General features: G+C 39.0%; 1 protein-coding gene across 6 annotated transcripts in view; it reads right to left on the bottom strand.

Annotated features, from left to right (window-relative positions):
- The window catches only part of PPFIA1 (PTPRF interacting protein alpha 1), a 93,768-nt gene that overhangs the window by 37,874 nt on the left and 35,228 nt on the right, over window positions 1-20,666 (bottom strand). For 3 of the 6 annotated variants that reach the window (XM_054025723.1, XM_054025725.1, XM_054025727.1), the window contains exons 3-16: window positions 19,025-19,126; window positions 17,475-17,639; window positions 14,714-14,788; window positions 14,109-14,210; window positions 13,650-13,871; window positions 12,043-12,189; window positions 8,538-8,672; window positions 7,567-7,641; window positions 7,092-7,175; window positions 6,303-6,434; window positions 3,641-3,703; window positions 1,922-2,001; window positions 1,543-1,693; window positions 384-607 (exon numbers count right to left, since the gene is read on the bottom strand). In XM_054025723.1, the coding sequence (XP_053881698.1) occupies window positions 384-607; window positions 1,543-1,693; window positions 1,922-2,001; window positions 3,641-3,703; window positions 6,303-6,434; window positions 7,092-7,175; window positions 7,567-7,641; window positions 8,538-8,672; window positions 12,043-12,189; window positions 13,650-13,871; window positions 14,109-14,210; window positions 14,714-14,788; window positions 17,475-17,639; window positions 19,025-19,126 (1,757 nt within the window). The remainder of the gene's footprint in view (window positions 1-383; window positions 608-1,542; window positions 1,694-1,921; window positions 2,002-3,640; window positions 3,704-6,302; window positions 6,435-7,091; window positions 7,176-7,566; window positions 7,642-8,537; window positions 8,673-12,042; window positions 12,190-13,649; window positions 13,872-14,108; window positions 14,211-14,713; window positions 14,789-17,474; window positions 17,640-19,024; window positions 19,127-20,666) is intronic. The other 3 variants (XM_054025726.1, XM_054025729.1, XM_054025728.1) reach the window with 1 other exon arrangement.

Below are 20,666 nucleotides of genomic sequence, written 5' to 3'. Positions count from 1 at the left end.
CACAATACAGAAGATCATCCACTCTAACACCCATTGGTAGAGTATTACGATAGTAGTAGTTACTACAGACAAATTTAGGAGAGAATAACCAGCAACTTATCACATGGCAGTTTAAATGATGATTAAGAACTTGCACTCAATTGCTATTAGCAGCAACAGCTACTGCCACCACCACCATTTATATAGTAATTTCCATCCGTGTACAGTGTCAGAAGCATTTTACAAAGTTGGCCAAGCATAACCACTTTTAAATTATTTTTTTCCAAATAAAACAGAGGTTGCGTGGCTTACCCATAACTACACACAAATCAATGAGAGATCTTTAATTTCTGCTATGAAAGAAGCTTATTTTATCATAATTGTAATTAATCGATAAACTATACCTAATCTCTTTGTTAATTGCATCCAATTGCTCTTGAAGCATCATGGCTAGAGTCTGAGCATCAGCCTGACCACTAGGTGACAAAAGATCGACTGAACTGAATATAGTCTCTCTGTCATCTTCACCATCCGAGACATCAACATCACTCTCAAATGCTTGTGCTACATTTGCCAACACACTTGCTTGTTGTGCACGTTCCCAATCCTGTTCATTAAGGGTTTGAACCTGTTTAAAAAAAAAAAAAAAAAAGACTAGAAATCCCAATCTAATTGAAAAAAACAATATAAACCCTTTACTATTTAATTACTTACTTTCAAGAAGCTAAAAAAAATATATAAACACAAAAGTTAACAAGTTCTCACTTACATGCTGTAGATATCCATCAGGAAAGCAATATTTAGAAAACAGTAAAAACAAAACCAATTCTTTAGAAAACTGCAGAATTATAGTAATGGTTCAAGTCATAGCCATTATGCATATCCCACCCAACTCTAATGCAATATTGCAAAGGTTTGCCAACAATATTAATCCAAATTCCATCATACGTTTGATAGACTACTCAGTATATTTAGGAATTGAGCCCTGTTGAAACTGAAATATTTAAAGGGACAGAGGGATTGCTTGCAAAATGATGGATAGCATGCTAGATTATTAAATTGAAATTGCAACATCTTTGTGCACACAAATTAAAATCTGGATTTGGGTTGTTTCAAATGATATTTCAGTTTCAAAGTTATATTTTCTATCACATTTTTAACAATGAATACGGTATCAAAATCCCTACTTTTTCAGTTACTAAATAACAATTAAAACATACATTAAAAAGTATTGGTAATTATGTATTTTGGTGAAACAGGAAATCTAGTGTATACAAAAAAAAGCAGAATCTAGCAAAAACCTACACTTTAGTATACAAAATAAAAATGTCAATCCCTTAAAGAAAAAGAAGAGTTTTTAATCTTCTGAGTAGCCCACTTTGGGAAAAAACTGTGATAAATAATAAATATTATAACTGCAAAAAATTCTAGTGTCATTATTTACTAAGGCTACACTATGCTGGAGTCACATACTATGTACTTCTATCCTACAAACTTGCAATTGCCTATTAGATCAAAAGAATCTAAGCATATTTCGCTATCAAAGTAATAATGTTCCATTACCTTTGAAGGTTCATCTCGTAGAGCTGCCAAACGCCCTTTCTGGGGCCGTCTTAACACTGATGAGGTGCTATAGGGATCCGTATGACTGTCAGCGACAGATAATGGTGTCATCGGATATCTGAAATCTGGTACACTACCCAAATGTGGTCGGCTAAAACGTGAACACAGATTAAATCTTTAGATGTATGGAAAAGACTATTCTTGCTCCTCCGGTTTTAATTTTTAGACTGAAAGTAGTATTGCAATTTTGGCTTAGAAATATTATTCATTACTATGCTCAGTAATAATGTTTAAAATTATAATAATAAAAAAACCTATAAAATATAACAAAGCTGATTGTAACCTCTAGCAAAACAGTATTCTCATTAAATGCTTGTACCTATGGTGAAGAGAAGTGGCTCTGATCCTCATTTGGTCATTTTCGGCCCTCATTGCTTCAATATTTAGTACCAGTTGATCCTGCAAAGAATAGAACAAAGAAAAACAAATCAGGAAACAAACGTACAAGAGCTCTGCCATTAGATTCATTTTAAAAAAATGAATGTATTTATCTTCCAGACCCACAGAACTCATTTCCACTATTATGTGTTCTATGCAATGGATTGCCTTCAAAACTACTCCTCAGTGAAGCAGGCCTTCAAAGACTTCTGCCAGATTAACAGTGGTAACCATTAAATCACCACTACTGATCTACTAAACACCAGAGAGCAGTACTGGAAGTACTGTGGTAATTGAGATGCCTCAGTCAATTATGGTAGGTAAATACCGATTTTTTTTTAAATTGAAACAACTGAATAAGAGATAAAGCCATGTGTGAATGACTGGCTACCATTGATTAGAGTAAATGAGAAAACTGAATTAGTAAGGACAGCCTGAGGATGGCTGAAGCTCTATATGAAACAGGACCTTAAATCCAGCCACTTGCAACTAGTATCTCCTCATGCTTCCCAGAATTTTATATGTAAGTAGTAACTGAATGATTGAGTAAGTCACTTCAACAGAAGACTGAGAAGAGTGAAGTTAGGATCTAGATAGCCAATGGCAAGGAGCAATTCCCAGGTTGAGGACTCCTGTTCCATGCCACAGATATTCAAAGCCCATCCTCCAGAACACTCTAATACAACCTGTAGCTCTTAGTTTCTTTAAATTTGCATAACTGATGTAAAGCCTGTGCAACTTGGTCACTTCACAGCAAAGTATTTTAGGACACATAGTACATACTATTGCTGAATAAGCCATACAAGTATTGTGATGTCAGAGCAGACACTCCCATAGCTGCTTACAATGTGAATCACCACAACTTTGGGAATGAAAGGTTGTGCCAACATTATTTAGAAAGAAGTGGGATGGCCAGACAGTTAAAGGAATTTTGTGCATTCTGATACCCCATACCCAGAAAGTGAAAGAAGGTTTAAGCATAGCCCACTCCTCTCCTCCAAAACATCTCCAACACCTTTAGTGACAAGAGCTCTGTTCCTGATGATTCTGAGCTGCTTAATCCTCCCCCGACCAACAAGAGCTCAACACAGCAGTATGATAGGTGCTTCTCCTATCCCACTCCATAATTTTTGAAGTGGTTTTTAAAACAGTAGTGTACAAATTTTACAATATTCAGTAGCAAGCTTTTCAAAATGTACACTGGATGCCTCGGTTATAAAATATACATTAAGATGCACTTGCAACTGAAAAGTTTTATTTGTGTTTTTACTGCTCACTGCGTAAGTTATGCAAAAAATATGAGTTAGACAGGGCCTTCAGAATCCTGGTAAATTATCAATACAGCCCCCTTGTTTTCACCTAGTTTGTACTTAACTGAACTAAATTAAATAGGCAATTCTGCTGAAAAACTTGTCACCTGTAAAAGCCGCAACAATAATTCTCTGAACCAAAGGAGGCAACCAACCTTTTACAATGAACAGTAACAGTACTAATTGTGCCACAAGAAATTACCGAGACCAAGGCAAGAAACCAAGGACGTTTAAATATTTTTACACAACCTGCTATAACTATAAAGTTATGTAGTATAGTTTATATCATATTCCAGCTATGTCCCAATGGAACAGTTACATTTTTATTTGAAAAATTATCCGTATAATACCTTTTCATGTTGAAGATCCTCTACTTGCTTCTTTGCATTTTCAACTTCTCGAAGAAGAGAGTTCTAAAATAAAATTGCACAAAGTTATGTTACTGTTAAATCATTGTAGATCTTTCAATTTTTTGAAGGGTGATTAAGGTAAGAAAAGCTATTACAAAGGTCCATTACATAAGGAATAACTGCAGTACCTCTTAACTCATAGCTACTTAATTTATTAACTAAAGAAAACTATTAGTTGTGCCTACTACTGTTATTTTTTTAATATAATTAAAATAGATTCAGACTTCTGGATCTGTGATCCTCTATATGATTAAATTACTAGTGATAAAAGTTAGCAGAACACTAAACAGTTACTACTAATAATTAGAGCCCTACAAATCCACGGACCATTTGTGGATTGGATGCAGATATAAATTTTGTATCTTTGCAGGGCTCTACTATAAACCGTGGTTTTATCTGTTTGCTAGTTTCCTTTTGACAAAGTTATTCTAAGTAGCAGACAGATATAATTTTAATCAAAGCAGGATTGTGGTACAGTTACTGATGTATAATCTTTCCTGGTCATTAGATTCCCTTAATACTGGTTTTATCTGTCTGATTTGCATAACCATCATACAGTAATTTGTCAGCTATACAGTATTGTAAACTCCGGTATTCTCATAGTTCTCATTAGCAAGAGTGCAGGGATTTGCATAGTTATCATATGGCAGTTTATCAATATCTGTACTATAAATATACAAATTTTATACAATAACTAACTACTACAATCATGCTCAAACTGACTCCCATACTCAGACTACGAAAGTTGTCTGTCAGCTACAAAAATAACCACCACCAAAGCATCTGGCTTCCTTCAGCTGAAGTACAAGATCTCCAATAATGTATGTGATTGTAGTATACAATAATAATGAAAATGGCATTATCACTGCAAAAGGGAAGTTGTTTTAGGAAGTTTATAACCTTTTGACTCATTTTCTCCTCCCCCGCCCAAACTGGTTACACACTATCTTGAAAGTTCTTGTTTTTAATTGTTTGCATCTTAACTCAGTTTTGAAACACTGGAAGCTACAATATAGGATATTCTGGGGAGAAAAGCTTAATGACCTGGATAGAGACAAATGAGATTCTATTCAACTATACATTTTTGTTGGTTTCCTATTAATCATACACTTACGCAGAAAAGTAACAGTACCTTTCTGAGCATCAGTACTAACAGTGAAGTATATCTAAAAATGTCTTTTTACTTCATGAATAATATCTCAAACTTAGAGAGAGTTCAGTCAGTCTTATTCCAGAAAGAGGTTTTGTACCATGGTTAGCCCAAACAGATTGGCACTGTGACAGAGTGCATAAAATATATTCACTGGTGCTGGGGGTAGGTCAGTGCTTTGTATCTTGCTTCCTCACTATGTTGAAGTCAAAGGCCAAATATTTCAGACTTAGGGAGCCTAACTTTAAGCACTTAATTCATTAAGTCCCAGAACAAGGGCCAACAGGAACACAGTAGAGTTTTATTAAGTCATGCCTGATTTTCCTTAGTTCCCTTTGAGAACAAAAGCAGAGAGGAAAGCAAAAGTCCAGCTCTCTTGGGATTGCAGCAAAGAAGCCATCTGCCTCTAGAGCCCTGGAATAGTATTGTCAGAAACTCAGCTGGGGTGCTGGTGACAGACCACTTGCTGGTCACAACAAAAACAAGTGCCTCTGAAAATTCAGATGAATCATAAAATATGCCAGCATGTTGAAGTCTTGAGAGGCCATTTAACTTTTACTGACAATTTTTCCCAGGTGAGTACTGTATTCCAAAAGACTCGAATCTACATCTTCAATATGGGGGAATGCAAACTGAAATGATCATTGAACAAAAGGAGAAAATGCTACCACAGAAGGAACTTCCTTGTTTTCCTTTAAGGATTCTTTCATCCTACTGAAGAAATGCAGTGCTACCTCAAAGAAGAATCTCTGAAGAACTACAGATGAAAGTGAGCCAATAAGTGAAAGTCCATGCAGGCTGCAAGATATCACAAGCTGGAAGAGGAACTGAATTAGGAGGGCAAAGAACAGAACCTTGGACAGGGGACTGAAGTGTGCAATAATTGATCACAGAAAAACTCCTTGGTCCAGTAACCATTTTTATAGTCAAGTAGACATTTCCTGTGAGGGAAAGATGATATTTCTCTAGCTGACAAGATTATCACCATTATTCAGGAAACACTGGACTAGATAGAAAAGGAGGAGTGGGGCAAAAGATATACGAGAAGAATGGGACTCAAGATCTGTGTTCTGTTCCTGACTCCGCAACAAAGTTCTTGTATGACCCAAAGCAAACACGTTTATACAGTCAACACCAATCATCAATAGGAAAGCATAAAAATCCTTACAAAAAACAAATTTAAGGAATTCCCTCCCACCCCCAAAGAATTAAGTTTAGGACACAGAAAGCACTCTCTTGATAAATTGGCTTAGTTTTCTAAGAATCAGCTATTTTCAAAAAGTCATGCTGATAGTGTCTCTAAATCGAAGTTATTTATGGTAAAAGATACATTATTTAACTACTAAAGTTACAAGAATAAATTATATATGTATTGTAAAATGGGTAACAAGCATATTGCTAAACATTTCATTATTTTTTAAGCTACTTTCATCACATTAAATTATTTTCTACCTTATCTTCCAGAGCAGCCATCCTTTCCTTGAGATGAAGCTGAAGTCTTTCATTGGATTCAGACAGAAGTTTATCAACAGTATCTGATAAACGTTTATTATGTTCTTCATTCATCTTCTCTCTTTGTCTAGCCTAAGTTATTTAGGAAGCATTAAAAGTATAATTAATTCAAAGCTGTTGATGTTGTCTGTCCTACGAAACATTTGAAAAGTATTATTTAGAAAGATCTCCAGATTGTGAAAACTGTAAGGCTCACCACACTCAAACTCCTTATTTTCTCCAACGAAAGACACTTTTCTCAAAGGTTCAGAATTAATCCAGATACCTTGATCATCCAAAGGCCTTCAGGGATACCCAAAACCTTCAGATAATCAGAAGTACTAGATTCACAGGCTTCCAAGTGTGAGTTTACAGTCTAATGACTGAGTAGATTTCAAAGCCTGCAGAGCGAACTCCAAGGCCAGCTGACTCAGTATGTCTACAGAAGATTTTTTCTTTTGTGTGAGAAGGGAGATCTAATTAGAATAAAAGTGTGGTAGACAGATACTTTTAAACATTTTATTTCAAATTTCAGCTGGAAACTCAAAGCTCACAATTAAGTTCACTAACTTTAATTAAGAGCAACAACTAACAAACATCATAAATCCCCAAAACTCGCCTCAATTTTTAGCACCACATTAGAGGTGGGACATAGAAGGGAAGGCCTAGCTCAACCACCGGCTACCATGCAAGGGATAATAGTTTTACTTTTCAGTTTGATTTCTATACCAAAAAATATTTTTGTAATACCCTTTGCAATTCCTGATTCTTTTCCTCCAATTGTGCTTCCATCTGTCGTAACCGTTCTTCAATGTTGCCATGTCTCTCCTCAGCCTGTCAATTTGAAAACAAACTAGAACTAGTATTTAAGTCTTTAAGTATGTACTGTAAACTGATGTGCTAGCAAGAAGCATAACATGCTTTTGTGTGCAAACTGCTATTTTTGTCCATATGCAGTGCAAAACAGCTTACTATCAGAACCTAAGAATCCTCATTACGTTAAATGATGATCAATTAATCCTCCCACACCAGAATTTCATGGTTCAACCATTGCTGACAACTCACTGCTCACCAGGAAAATTTACATTCAAACTTCCACAGTGCAATAAATGTATAAATCCCATCACAGGATTTCCTCTCTACCCTCATCCCCATTTGCCTATGTTAATAATCATGAAAAGCAGAAAGCAGCAAGCAGAAACAAGGACCGATGTACAAATTCTACCTTCCTAAACTTGGAGGCAAGTTCCAACAGTTTAGCCTCTTTAGCAGCAGAGTTCCCAGAAGACAAAGGGTCAGACTACAGAGCCAATAAAGGGATAGGAAAGATAAAAAAAAAATGAAAACAAGACTTTAAAGACACTTAAGAAGTCCATGTATAGCTACTAGATATACTATTACTTCACACTATAAACTACTATTCTCCCTGCAGCCATTTAAGGACATATAATGCAAGCTGAAATTTGATTGCCCATTACTTAAAAGCTTCAGCTCAATCCTTCCTTAGGCCTTGTCTATACCTAAAAGTTAGGTCAAAAGATACACTACTCCGGGGTGTGACAAGTTCACACCCTTGAGCACCACAGCTATGCCCACCTAACCTTCAGTGTCGATGTGGATAAGTCAACAGAAGAATTCTTCCGTTAATCTGCCTATCTCTGGTCAGAGAGGTGGATTACCTACAGTGATGGAAAAACCCCTTCTGTTGCTGAGGAAGCATCTACATGATGGCGCTACAGTGGCATAGCAGCAGTGCTGTAGTGCAGACATGGCCTTAGTTTAAAAAAAAGGAAGAAATTGTCTTCTTCCCTGCCAAGACATAAATTGCTGATTGTATTAAATGACTCCCAACACATTCTTTCTGGACTAAAGCAGTTCTATACAGTAACAAAAACAGTAATTCAAACAGCAAAGGGAAAGGAAACACTTTTCACAATGCAACACACAAAGCTGATACAAGAGCTGCTAAAGCAAACTCCCAATAATAGAAATACAGAAAGAGGAAGTCATTAGAATTTAAATATTTTGAACGTATGCTAGATAATTAGGAGAATGAATAAATGGAAAGCACAGAATATAGAAAACATTTTACTGATTCTGTTTGGAAAATCAGTGAAAAAAGACAGAACAGAATTGCTATAGTTGGAATAACCACAGAAAAGACTCTCTCACAATGCAGTGAACTACTGTCCCCACCTTTGAAAGTGCTGCAACTCTCTGTGCCAGTTCAGCCTCCACCTCAGGCAAAGTCTCAGCTTTTCTCAAAGTTTGCTGCAACTTTTGCTCAGCCAGTTCCAGTCGTTCTTGCAACTGTCGGTTCTTATCTTCACTCTAAAGATCAAGAATGCAACAGTCACCATTTACAACTAAAATGGTAGCTACTTGTTCCTTTATCAAATACTGGAGTAGCGAGACAGACAGCTTCCTTTATTAGACTTATGGAAAACAATTTTCCAGCACTGATTTTACTTTCCAAACACAAAAAGAAGAAAAGCAGCTTTCCAAACTAACTTTTAAAATTAAGTGTGTCACATAAAAGTGCTATTTCACTGCACTAAAAATTGAATTCCTTCATAAACACAGCCACAGCATATGAACTATCATGGAGGCATTGCTAACGGCTCCAATTTTAAGGTTATGCGGAGGTTTGCAATTATAGTGGAGCTCAAATTCCTTTTCTATTTAAGTAAAATTATTTATATGAGCACTAAATTTAGCACTTATTTTTCTAGCAAAGTTAAAAGTAAATGTGTTAAGTATTTTAAAAGTTAAGGTTAAAAATGACTCGATATTTCCTTCTGTTCCTACTAGCTAACAAGTGACTGATATATAACCCTTCAAAGTTTAAATTAATTTAGTTGTACACAAAAATCTCAGGCATTAACCAGTTTTCTTTTTTCAATAAAATAAATAAATAAGAAAGTGATGAGCATTATTTGGTTCAACTGTTTCTGTCTAAGCCAAAGGAAAGAGATGGATAAAATTTATTCAAAAACAGAAATGGTTCCTATCAAAGACAAGTAAAACTACAAAGCTTAGGCACTTCACTGCTTGTTCTGTGTTCAAGCCCCTGCTCCCTACCCACTTTCTCAATCTCCAGGCAGTCCACTTTCCTTCATTCTGTCCTCTCTTCCAGATAGCCCCACTCACCTAACTGCTTCCCTTCCTAGACCCCTAGCTAGAGCCATCAGCCAGCTGCTCATCCTATTGTGCTGTCTCTCTGCTAAGGTTCAGAGGGAGTCCTGGTATGACAGACTGAGCAAACCTGCGGGAGGCAATTGATAGGTTAGAGCAGTGGTCCCCAAACTGTGGGATGAGCCCCTCTAGGGGGACAAGAAGAAACATTCAGGGGGGCATGACAGGGCCCAGGCCAGCCCCAACGGGGGGGCAGGAAGGGAGCACCATCCAGCCCTGCTCTGCCCCCAGGTCTGGCCCCAGCCTTGGCCACTGGCATGGCCACAGCGTCACTCCCAGACTCGGGCTGTAAATTACAACATAAATTAAGTTGTCATGAGATAAAAGGGAAGGTCCTTTCATGGATTGAGAACTGGTTAAAAGACAGGGAACAAAGGGTAGGGATTAATGGTAAATTCTCAGAATGGAGAGGGGTAACTAGTGGTGTTCCCCAAGGGTCAGTCCTAGGACCAATCCTATTCAACTTATTCATAAATGATCAGGAGAAAGGGGTAAAAAGTGAGGTGGCAAAGTTTGCAGATGATACTAAATTGCTCAAGATAGTTAAGACCAAATCAGACTGTGAAGAACTTCAAAAAGATCTCAAAAAACTAAGTGATTGAGCAACAAAATGGCAAATGAAATTTAATGTGGATAAATGTAAAGTAATGCACATTGGAAAAAATAACCCCAACTATACATACAATATGATGGGGGCTAATTTAGCTACAACAAATCAGGAAAAAGATCTTGGAGTCATCGTGGATAGTTCTCTGAAGATGTCAACGGAGTGTGCACAGGCGGTCAAAAAAGCAAACAGGATCTTAGGAATCATTAAAAAGGGGATAGAGAATAAGAACGAGAATATATTATTGCCCTTATATAAATCGATGGGACGCCCACATCTTGAATACTGCGTACAGATGTGGTCTCCTCATCTCAAAAAAAGTTATACTGGCACTAGAAAAGGTTCAGAGAAGGGCAACTAAAATGATTAGGGGTTTGGAAAGGGTCCCATATGAGGAGAGATTAAAGAGGCTAGGACTCTTCAGCTTGGAAAAGAGGAGACTAAGGGGGGATATGATAGAGGTATATAAAATTATGAGTGATGTGGAGAAAGTAGATAAGGAAAAGTTATTTACTTATTCCCATAATACAAGAACTAAGGGTCACCAAATGAAATTAATAGGCAGCAGGTTTAAAACAAATAAAAGGAAGTTCTTCTTCATATAGCGCACAGTCAACTTGTGGAACTCCTTACCTGAGGAGGTTGTGAAGGTTAGGACTAGAACAGCGTTTAAAAGAGAACTGGATAAATTCATGGAGGTTAAGTCCATTAATGGCTATTAGCCACGATGGGTAAGGAATGGTGTCCCTAGATTCTTTTTGTCAGAGGGTGGAGATGGATGGCAGGAGAGAGATTACCTGTTCGGTTCACTCCCTCTGGGGTACCTGGCATTGGCCACTGTTGGTAACAGGATACTGGGCTACATGGACCTTTGGTCTGACCCAGTACAGCCGTTCTTATGTGCCCCACCCTCAGCTCTGCTCCCAGCCCCGCCTCCACCTGTAGCCCCAGCCTCGGCCCCTGGTGCCCAGCCGTGACTCCAGCCCCAGCCTTGCCCCAGCTCCCGGGGGGGGGGGGGGGGGAAGGGGAGAGCATGGGCAGGGCTAAGTGGGGGCACGATGTGAAAAGTTTGGGGACCACTCGGTTAGAGGCATGCATGCCTAGAGGCAGTAAGGATGAAAGGTTTATAGAGGCTCTACACCAGAAATAAGGGATGCAGACTAGTCATTGTGGGGGACAGGTAAAGGAGTAAACAGCCAAACATTAGGATTAATCAGTGGGGCTCTCCTCTTCTATCTCTACCCCACACCTCTCCTGTCCTGTTAAACTTTCAAACATTTTATAAAAAATGGAGCTCAAAGTTATTCCAGAAAGCCATGGAGTCCAGGGGCATGAGGGAAGCTGCAGTACATGAAGAGGAGGTAGAGAAAGGGATCAAGCCTAGGGTGGTCCGGAGAACAGAGACAGAGATGGAGGTGAACAAGTATAAGAGATTAGAGGGGAGGTTAATAAAAGGGGGAAAATTATCGGCAAAGTTTTAACATAATATACTCCACTAATTCCAACACAGCTATAATTCAAAAGTCTCCTGTTAGAATTACATCCTCCTCCAGGTGAACATTAATTAACACTTTTCACTAACAATCATACCCAGATACACAGACTCCTCACCTCCACAACAAATTATTTTCATTTCCAACATAAAATTGGAATTCTAATTCTTCAAAGAAACACAATCTAAATACTACCTTAACTTTGACCTCAGCCTTCATAGGTAACCACAGCACATTAGACTTATTTTTAAAGTATGACTGCTCGTAAGATATCGTAATATTCTTCAGCTAAAAAGTAAGTGCCTTAGCACACACTGGGTACTACTATAGTTTAAATATTACCATCTTCATCAGCAATATATTCAACAGAATTTTCTTAATATTTTATTTTAATAAAAATTATTACTTGTCGGTGCATGGAGTCTTTATTAGCAATTTCATTTTCAAGTTTATCATTGAGGTCATGCACAGACGTAGCTTCACGCTGTGCGGCGAGGTAGCGTTTTTCAAGAGTTGTAATTCTCTCTTCCATGTCTTCCTTTTGGGCCATGGCCTATGTTATGAGAAACAGTTGTCAGAATAAAAGAAATTACATTTAGTCACTAAAAGCTGTGAATTATTTATTTAATAATCTAGGCTAAAACAGTATCAAACATACTTTCTCATTCCTACAGCAAAAAGTATAAAGTGTTGAGATATTTACTTAGAAGAATTGTGTTATTAAATTACAAACTCACTTTAAAATAAAATTAAAAAAAAGGACGAGCATAAAGTAGTGAGTTACAGAATGCTTAATTATTATTTACCTCAGAATTATTACAATATAATAGTAGTTTTCCTTATAGTGTGTTAGAGTGAACTTACGCACTGAAGTTTTTTTTTTTTAACTTGGGAGCCTTAAGTTCAGCTCTTAAACTCATATTCAGTCATTCAATACAAAAGTGTCCTATTTTCAAAGGTTTTGTGTACTCATAAATCCCACTAAAGTTCAGGTGTGCTGCAGAAACTCAGTATCTTTAAAATCAGGATCTTTATTTAGGTACCTAGATATGGATTTAAGAGCCTAACTTTAGGCACTCAAGTTTGAATATTTGGGGTTAGGCTTTGACATCTTTTCCAGATTGTCCATTTTTGCATAGTGTACTGCACTACTTACATTTCCAGACTAAAATTTCTTTTAAAAAATCGTTGAATGTTATCTCCCAGCTTCTTTTAAGTACACCTTAAATCACCTTTAGAACAGTGGGTCTTATTACACGAAGTTCCACATATCAAAGCCACTGTGAGGATTATGTTCTGTACTTTGAAATCTTTGAAAATACGAAGTGTTTTATACTGTAGATATTAGGCATTTTAAAAACAATTTGTTATAGTTATCTTAAGGAAAAAAGAATTGACAAAAGTTAGGGTATCTACATTTTATTCTTATTCCTAGAGTAGCCTTGCCCTTAGAGCATTTACAGATCAAGCAATGTTTATCACGTTTGTACATTCATGAATGTTCGGTAGCACATCTATTCTGAAGCAAGAATGGATAAATTCCACATCTTTTTTTTCCCCTGGGGTAGCTACATATATGCAACACCAAATTTTCCTTCATCTAAGTCTAGACCCTAGCTAACAGTTAGCAGGATACATTTCTTCCAGCCCAGAGGGCAGAATGTAGGACACCTACAAGAATGTCAATGCTTCTACTAATCAATTAGTAACCACCACTTTAGCAAACAATTAATAGAAACACAAATTTGAGGATACACAATTGAACGATACAACTTCAAGAAAATTAGCACTCAGGAATGAGCTAATCAGTTAGGCCCAGATCCAAAAAGGCACTTAGGTGCCGAAGTCCCAGATTTAGTCACCTAAATCCAGGTGGTGGGTTCCCTCGATGGATTGCTAAGTTGATATGGCATCTCCATGAACCCCAGACTTAAGCATCTATCGCCATGAGAGGAAAAGGGCTTAGTACACCCCCCTAGCGGCTGGCTTAGACTTTCACAGTTCATTCCTCACCTCTCGTACATCTCTTTGCAACTTTGTATTCATTTCTTCTGATTTTATTAAATCTTTTCTAGCTGTGTCAAGATCTTCTTCCAGCTCTGTTACTCTGCTAGAAAGAGCAGTGAGACGTTCCTTCATTTGGCCTTGCTCGTTGGTCTGCTTGTCTATAATTTCTTGGAGTTCTAGAACTTTAGCAAGGTCTTCATCGTGGCTTGAAGAACCATCAGAAGATCTCTATTACATTAAAAACAAAAACAAAAAAACCCACCACCTTAAGTTTCCACACTACATAGAGCTTTAAAATATAATATATATCTTCAATATAACAAAGCTAATTAAGGATAGTTTGTGCAGTCTATCCAATAATAAAGTTGTAATAATTACCTTGTGCTTTAATTATATACTTAAGACTGCACATATATTGCAACCCATACATGACAAAAAAAATCCATCAGTGTTAAACAACCTTACCTTCCCATTTGTGCTTGGTGTATTTTCCTGATCATGATTTATATCCAGCACCCCATCAGTTAGTGTTCTTTTCTGATTGTTTTGCTCTTTCAGAATCATTAACTAAAACCAAAAGTAAAACTGTAGCAATTTCACTTTGTATTTCACTTATCACATAAGCAATAGCTAACATAATGCAATGACCTAACTTTGAAGCAAATGAGTAAGAATTTTACTGATTTAATATTTAGAAGATTATTAATGCTTTAAAGACGAGACTGATGTAGGTATGCATGGGCAAGATGTAGTACAGGCAGCTAAAAACCTATTCCATGCCTGCTATGCTACTGCCATTAGTCTTAAACCAGAAAAAATTCTATCTGTGAGACAGCAGAATAATCAGCTCATACATATAGTTCCTAAACAGACTTCTATCAACAAGAACTAAGGTGAAATCAAACTCATCCAATTGGGATCTAACTAAAATCAAAAATCTACAAGTAAAGAAAATAACTTTAAGAATCATTTGTATATACTTATATTTGGAAGAATACTGATTTGATGCTATGGTATAAATTCTTCCACCCAAACATCCCCCAAAATTTTATTTTACTATAGGGACCTACCTCTTTATGCGTAGTACCTAGTTCTTCTTCCAACAAACTACACCTTTCAAGTGCTACTCGTAATCTTTCCCTTACCTGAAAAATAAAGTCATCAATAACATAATTTTATAGCTATCTTATCACTGAGCAACTGTGAACACAAGACTAAATTTTTATGTGCCTAGAGATATGGCTTCCCATTTCGTATGCTTAATTGCTCCATCAGTGTCAATGACTTACACCATCAAATTCTGAAGTTTTAACATGCATCAGAGAAAGGAACTTCTGGAAAACTGACTAAGGTTTTAAGATTAACCATTGACTGACACTTTACCTAACAAGGAGATAGAACTTCTCCATTGGGCAGGTGAACTCCATTTGCTGCCACCTTTTAAAACCAGACTAAATTCTGTGTATTTAAAATATACCTCTCCCTTGTAAGGAAGACTCAACACCTGTAATGTTTGTATTATCTAAGAAGTTAGTGATTTCAATTTATAGTATTTGCAAGTTATAAGAAATAAGCATTTTATTAGACACAAAATTTAGGACTCAAACTGCTAGTTGGGAGTGGGGTTCATCTTAAGCTGCGCCCATTTGCACAGCCGAGCTCTATGATAGCTGGCTCAATGCACAGGCAAACTGAGGGGCTCCAGGACTCCCCCTTTAACCAGCTTCCTCCTGTGTAACAAATCCAGGGTGGGTGAGGGCAGAGAGGATCTTTTCCCCTGTCCCTCCCTTTCTAGCCCTACTTCACCATCTTCCCCTCTTTTTTCCTTTTCTTCTATTACACACATATGCTGTCAATGTAAGGGAAAGGATGTGTAGACTAGGGAAAGGAAGAGCCAGGTGAAAGTATGAAAGGGAGGCGATGAAGAATGAAGAGCATGTGCAGATGAAGGGGTAGAATGAATGAATTTTCTACATTAAGAAAATTTACACAAGTGTAAAACCAGTGCAAATAAGCGCCTCAAAGAGATTTTATTCTTCTTTAAATCTTCCCCAGATGCAGCATGACTCCCCCAGCCCCAGAACAGCCACCATCCTATCTTCCCTGCTCTTGCACTTGAAGCAAGAGGCAGCAGCACACTCAAACTCCAACCAAGTAGAGCAAACAGAAAGGCATAACAGCTTCACAACATGTTTTTTCTTTCCCTGTTGACTGCACTGACTGAACTGGTAATTATCACCTCCTCACTGACTCACTCACCAGTTCACTTAACTGCTTCTTTGATCTGCCTTGTCTAGGTCTGGTGTAACTGTTCACCTTAAGTAGGGAGCCACTCACTACACTGCTACTAATTTCTCTCATTTAACTACTTACATACTCAAGTAACTGTCCCTTGAGCATTTGATTATTTATATAATTTTGTATTGTGATTAGGAACAGAGACAGTAGGAATCAGTAGATTCCTTGTAATTACACTGCACTGTTGATTACTGGTACCACTTTACACTTTTTGCACTCATCTCTAACATTACCATTTCTCTGCATTGCATTTACCTCTCTTTCTCTCCCTTCCCCTACTTCATCTCCCCTTCTATTCTACCCTCTCCCTATGTTACTCCCATCAGTTTTTCACTCTTCTGTTCTTCCTGTCCCATTCCACCACCTCCTCACTCCTACACACACAAATCATACCTCTGCTTCCTCTTTTGCCTTTTTATGTTTGTATCTGGTAACATCCACCCCAACTCTGACTCCAACTCCTCCCACAACTCCATCATCACCACCTCCCCTAGTTCCTCCCCAGCAACCTCCCCTCCACCCTTTTTCTCCAGTCCGAATGGAATACCCAAACCCCATTTTTAAAAAATGTCACTGCCATCCACAACCATCTCCCTTTCTCCTGTCTCTCACATCCCTAGTTTCCTCTTCCAACACTGACAAATGCCAACTTACCTGTCCCTGTTCCCTTAAATTCATTCAAACTCTTGCTGAAAAAAAGTCTTCCTGGTTTGTTGCGTCAACCACATTACCATTTTGTTTGTATAATTTCACTGGCTTCCCTTTCCCACAGCATCAGGTACAAACTACTTGTTTTCATTTTTAATGCCCATTGTGGCCTGAGATCAGACTGATCTCTATTTTCTCTCCATCAGTGATGCCAGCCTTGATTGCCTGTGTCAAATTTTCCAGCATACATGTTTGTTTTCTCCCATGCCATTTCTTTTTCATGGGAACAGCACTCTTCAAAACGCCACATAGCCACACTACACTATTCTCCTTAAAACTCACCTATGCCATGACTACTACAAAACACTTGACAATGGTTAGACAGCTGGTATGCTGCGACTGCTGCGTACTTCTCTAGCCACAACTGTCAGCATTGTTACCCTGTGCTCCCACTGTCTATGTTATAACCACCTGTTGTCCATTGTCTTCTACTTCTACTTTGTGTGTACAGTACCTAGTCAATGATGCCCTTTATGTGTTACTGTAATACAAGTAAATAAGTGTGAAAACCCCTAATGTAGATATGTTGCATAAGCACAAAGCAGGGCTTTTTACACTAATGCAGCTTACATTGGTATGTTACTATATTAAGTTGCACTGGTTTTGCTTTAGTACGGCACATCTACATTAGGAGGTTGTACTGACGTAACTGCATCCGTGTGGTTACACTAGTGTACATTTTTTTAAAGCAGACATGGCATATCAGAGAACCTAACTTCTGAAAACTTTTGCTCGGACAGTTATTAGTTCCACACTTTGGCCGGGGGGATGGGGGAGGGAAGAGGAGAAGAGGGAGGAAAAACATTAGTTGGCACACTTCGTTACCTTTTCATCAAGGGCTTTGTGATGTTCAAATAGTGATTTTAGTGCTTTGAGAACTTCAACTTCACTAGACACTCCTGCTGGAGACTGAGCCTGTCTCTTTACAACAGTCATTCTAAGGGACCGCTCATGTCTGGAGACTAGACATTCCAAATGTTCTAATAGCAGCTGAAATAGAAACAAAAAAGTAAATAAAGAAAAATGTTTATACCTGTTTTGAACATCAGACTAGAAGGACTTTACTTTCTAAAAATATTAGGTTTGAGTTTAGAACTTTGAACTTTTGACTCCTGAGTTCAATGTTAAATATATTCATTTGTTTGCCTTTAACATTTCAGTGATATCTTTGTATAAAGTTAACAAAATGGAAGAGGTGCAACATGGACCACTGTTCACCCTTTTACCCAGCAATCTTCCCCAGACTTAGTCTCTAGGTAAGATGCCAGGTTTGAGAGCGCTTCATTTTAATCTTTGCTTAGATAAGACTTCTCAGATCCTTGTCCATTTCAAGTCTGGGAACTGCTTTCTAATCACCAGGACTGGGTTGTACAAAGGAAATGTATGAAGAAATTGTTGGGGAGCAACTGCTCAAACCATGGTTGCGCAAGCTGTCTGTATGGATTTCCATGACCTGCATTTCTACTCCATTACTTCAGAATCTTACGCTAATTCAGAATCCCTTATCATGAAGGAACCCTCTGGCAGTCGGAACTGCAGTCCTTTATCTGCTGTTGGGTGGAATATACACAGGGTGCAGTCACAGTCCTAAAGACACTGCTATACTGACACTTCCTTATATGAGGCACAATTGTACCAGCAGCGAGAACCCATATGGACAATACTCAAAGAAGAACTTACCAATTTTTATCTTTGAGTTTCAACTTGGTGTATAAGAGCATGATACACAGTCTGAAGGGAATCTCAATATTAAGTTCAATTCTCCAATTAATTATATTTTCCTTAATGATGGTTTAATGGTGTTTACAGGCCCTTTAAGTAAAAGAGCAGGATGGAGTCAAGTGTCTCCCCATTCCAAAAGTCTCAACAGAACAAAGATCCTGGGGAGAAGTGGGGCAGATATGGGGAGAGAGGAAATGGTCTCAGGGGAAGACAGTCTTGGAGAGACTGTTTAAAGGCCTGAAGCCAAGACTTTTGTAGCATAGATTTTTGTAGCTCCCTGTCTCCTAATCACTCAATCTTCCAACCAAACAAGACAAAACCCAGGTAGGTAGGGGACAGCACAGAAAGCTCCCTGTTCTCACTGTGAGAGGAGATGTTATTATCCAGGAAGGACTGTTTGCTTGCTGACCTCTCCTTCCCAACCCAGCAGAGCAAGTACTGAGTTGGTGAGACCTAGAAGACAGCACCCCAGCAGAGACACTTGTATTGTATTTGAGGTAATTTCATTTTAAAACAAAGAATACTGCAGCCACTCCGGGTGGAGCTAGACAGAAAAATTTAAAGGGCCTGCCAAGAAAGAGGGACAGACCGGCTCTGGGTGGTAAGCTAGCCACAGATGGCAATATTCAATAGAGATCAGACAAATAACTAACCCTTGTATTATTTCTTTCTGCTTTCAGTTCAGCAATTTCTTCTTCCCTTTCAAGGAGCTGTTCCCTGCATACATTAAGCTCTTTAGTAAGTGCTGCAAACTCCTGGAATAAAGCAAACAACAGTACATCAGTATCGTAAAAGGTGTGCAACCCAATTATATGAATTATTATCACAGTAAGTAGTTCAGTAAAGTTGTAATCAATTATTTTTATTCAACTCATCTAAGCAAAAAGTTTATCCAGGAAGGGGGGGGGGGGGGGATGGTGCTAGAAGAGGGGTGATGTTTTCCAGGAAATGGGGCTCAATGACTCGGAGTCAAGAGACATGGATTCTCCTCCTTGTGTGGTCTGAGTCAAGTCACTTCAATTGTCTATGCTTTTATTTCCTTTTTTCTCAAAATTTTTTCAAGCCTAGCAAAATATACTGTTTACTGAGGATTACACATGCAAGTGTAGACAAGGCCAGTGTAATTTGGAGTGCATTAAATCAGCCCCAGGTGCCCTAATTTCTGAGGTGTTCACACTGGCAAGGCATGTAGAGTGCCCAGACTCTGCGGTTGGAGCGCCCCTGGTAATCCACCTCCACAAGCAGCATAGAGCTTGCTGCACCCTGGCTGGAGTGCCGCAGTGCCAGTGTGGATGCCCTGGTCGATTAATGCGCTCTGATCGGCCTCCAGGAAGTGTCCCACAATGCCTGTTCTAGCCACTCTGGTCATCACTTTGAACTCTACCGGCCTGCCCTCAGGTGACCAACTGTAAGACCCACCCTTTAAATTCTCTGGGAATTTTGAAAGTCCCCTTCCTGTTTGCTCAGCAAAGCAGGGAGTGCTCGCCACATCGTTCCAGGTGACCATGCCTCCATGCGCCAGGCAATCCCCAGTATGGAGCAATGGCGAGGTGCTGGACCTCATCAGTGTTTGGGGGGAGGAAGCTGTCCAGTCCCAGCTGCGCTCCAGCTGTAGGAATTACGATACCTACGGGCAGATATCAAGGGCCATGATAGAAAGTGGCCATGACTCGGACGCAGTGCAGTGCAAGGTTAAAGTGAAGGAGCTGCGGAATGCCTACTACAAAGCGCAGGAGGCAAACCGCAGCTCCAGTGCTGTCCCCTCGACCTGCTGGTTCTACAAAGAGCTGGACGAGATACTTGGAGGCGACCCCACCTCCACTCCGAAGAGCACCGTGGACACTTCAGAGGCCATGGCAGCCCAGAGTGCAACAAAGCAGGAGGAGAAAAGTGGGAGCGAGGGTGCTGAGGAGGAGGGGGCCCAGAGCCAGAGGATGGCCTGACTTCCCTAGATGCATGCAGCCAGGAGCTGTTTTCAAGCCAGGAGGAAAGTAGCCAGTCGCAGTGAACGGTGCTTGCGGAAGAACAAACAGTAGATGAGGTGCCCAGTAAGCGGCATTTATTTTGAGAAAGGAGTTGTTGGGTGCGGGTTGTTGGGGTGAGGAGGGCTGCAGAAAAAAGGGTTAGGGCTGCGTGCATGCATAGATGAGGAATAGGGCGTTGATGTACTCTCTCACATCACGGTAATCGGCCTCAGTGATCTCATCAAAGGTCTCATGCAGAAGCTAGGCAATCCACTTGCACAGGTTCCTTGGCAGAGCTACTGTGCTCCTTGTCCCAGTAAGACTAACATAT

Source organism: Malaclemys terrapin, chromosome 4 (assembly GCF_027887155.1).
Source record: "Malaclemys terrapin pileata isolate rMalTer1 chromosome 4, rMalTer1.hap1, whole genome shotgun sequence".
In the NCBI taxonomy this organism is placed as follows: domain Eukaryota; kingdom Metazoa; phylum Chordata; order Testudines; family Emydidae; genus Malaclemys; species Malaclemys terrapin.
This window is presented reverse-complemented; position numbering and strand designations above follow the sequence as displayed.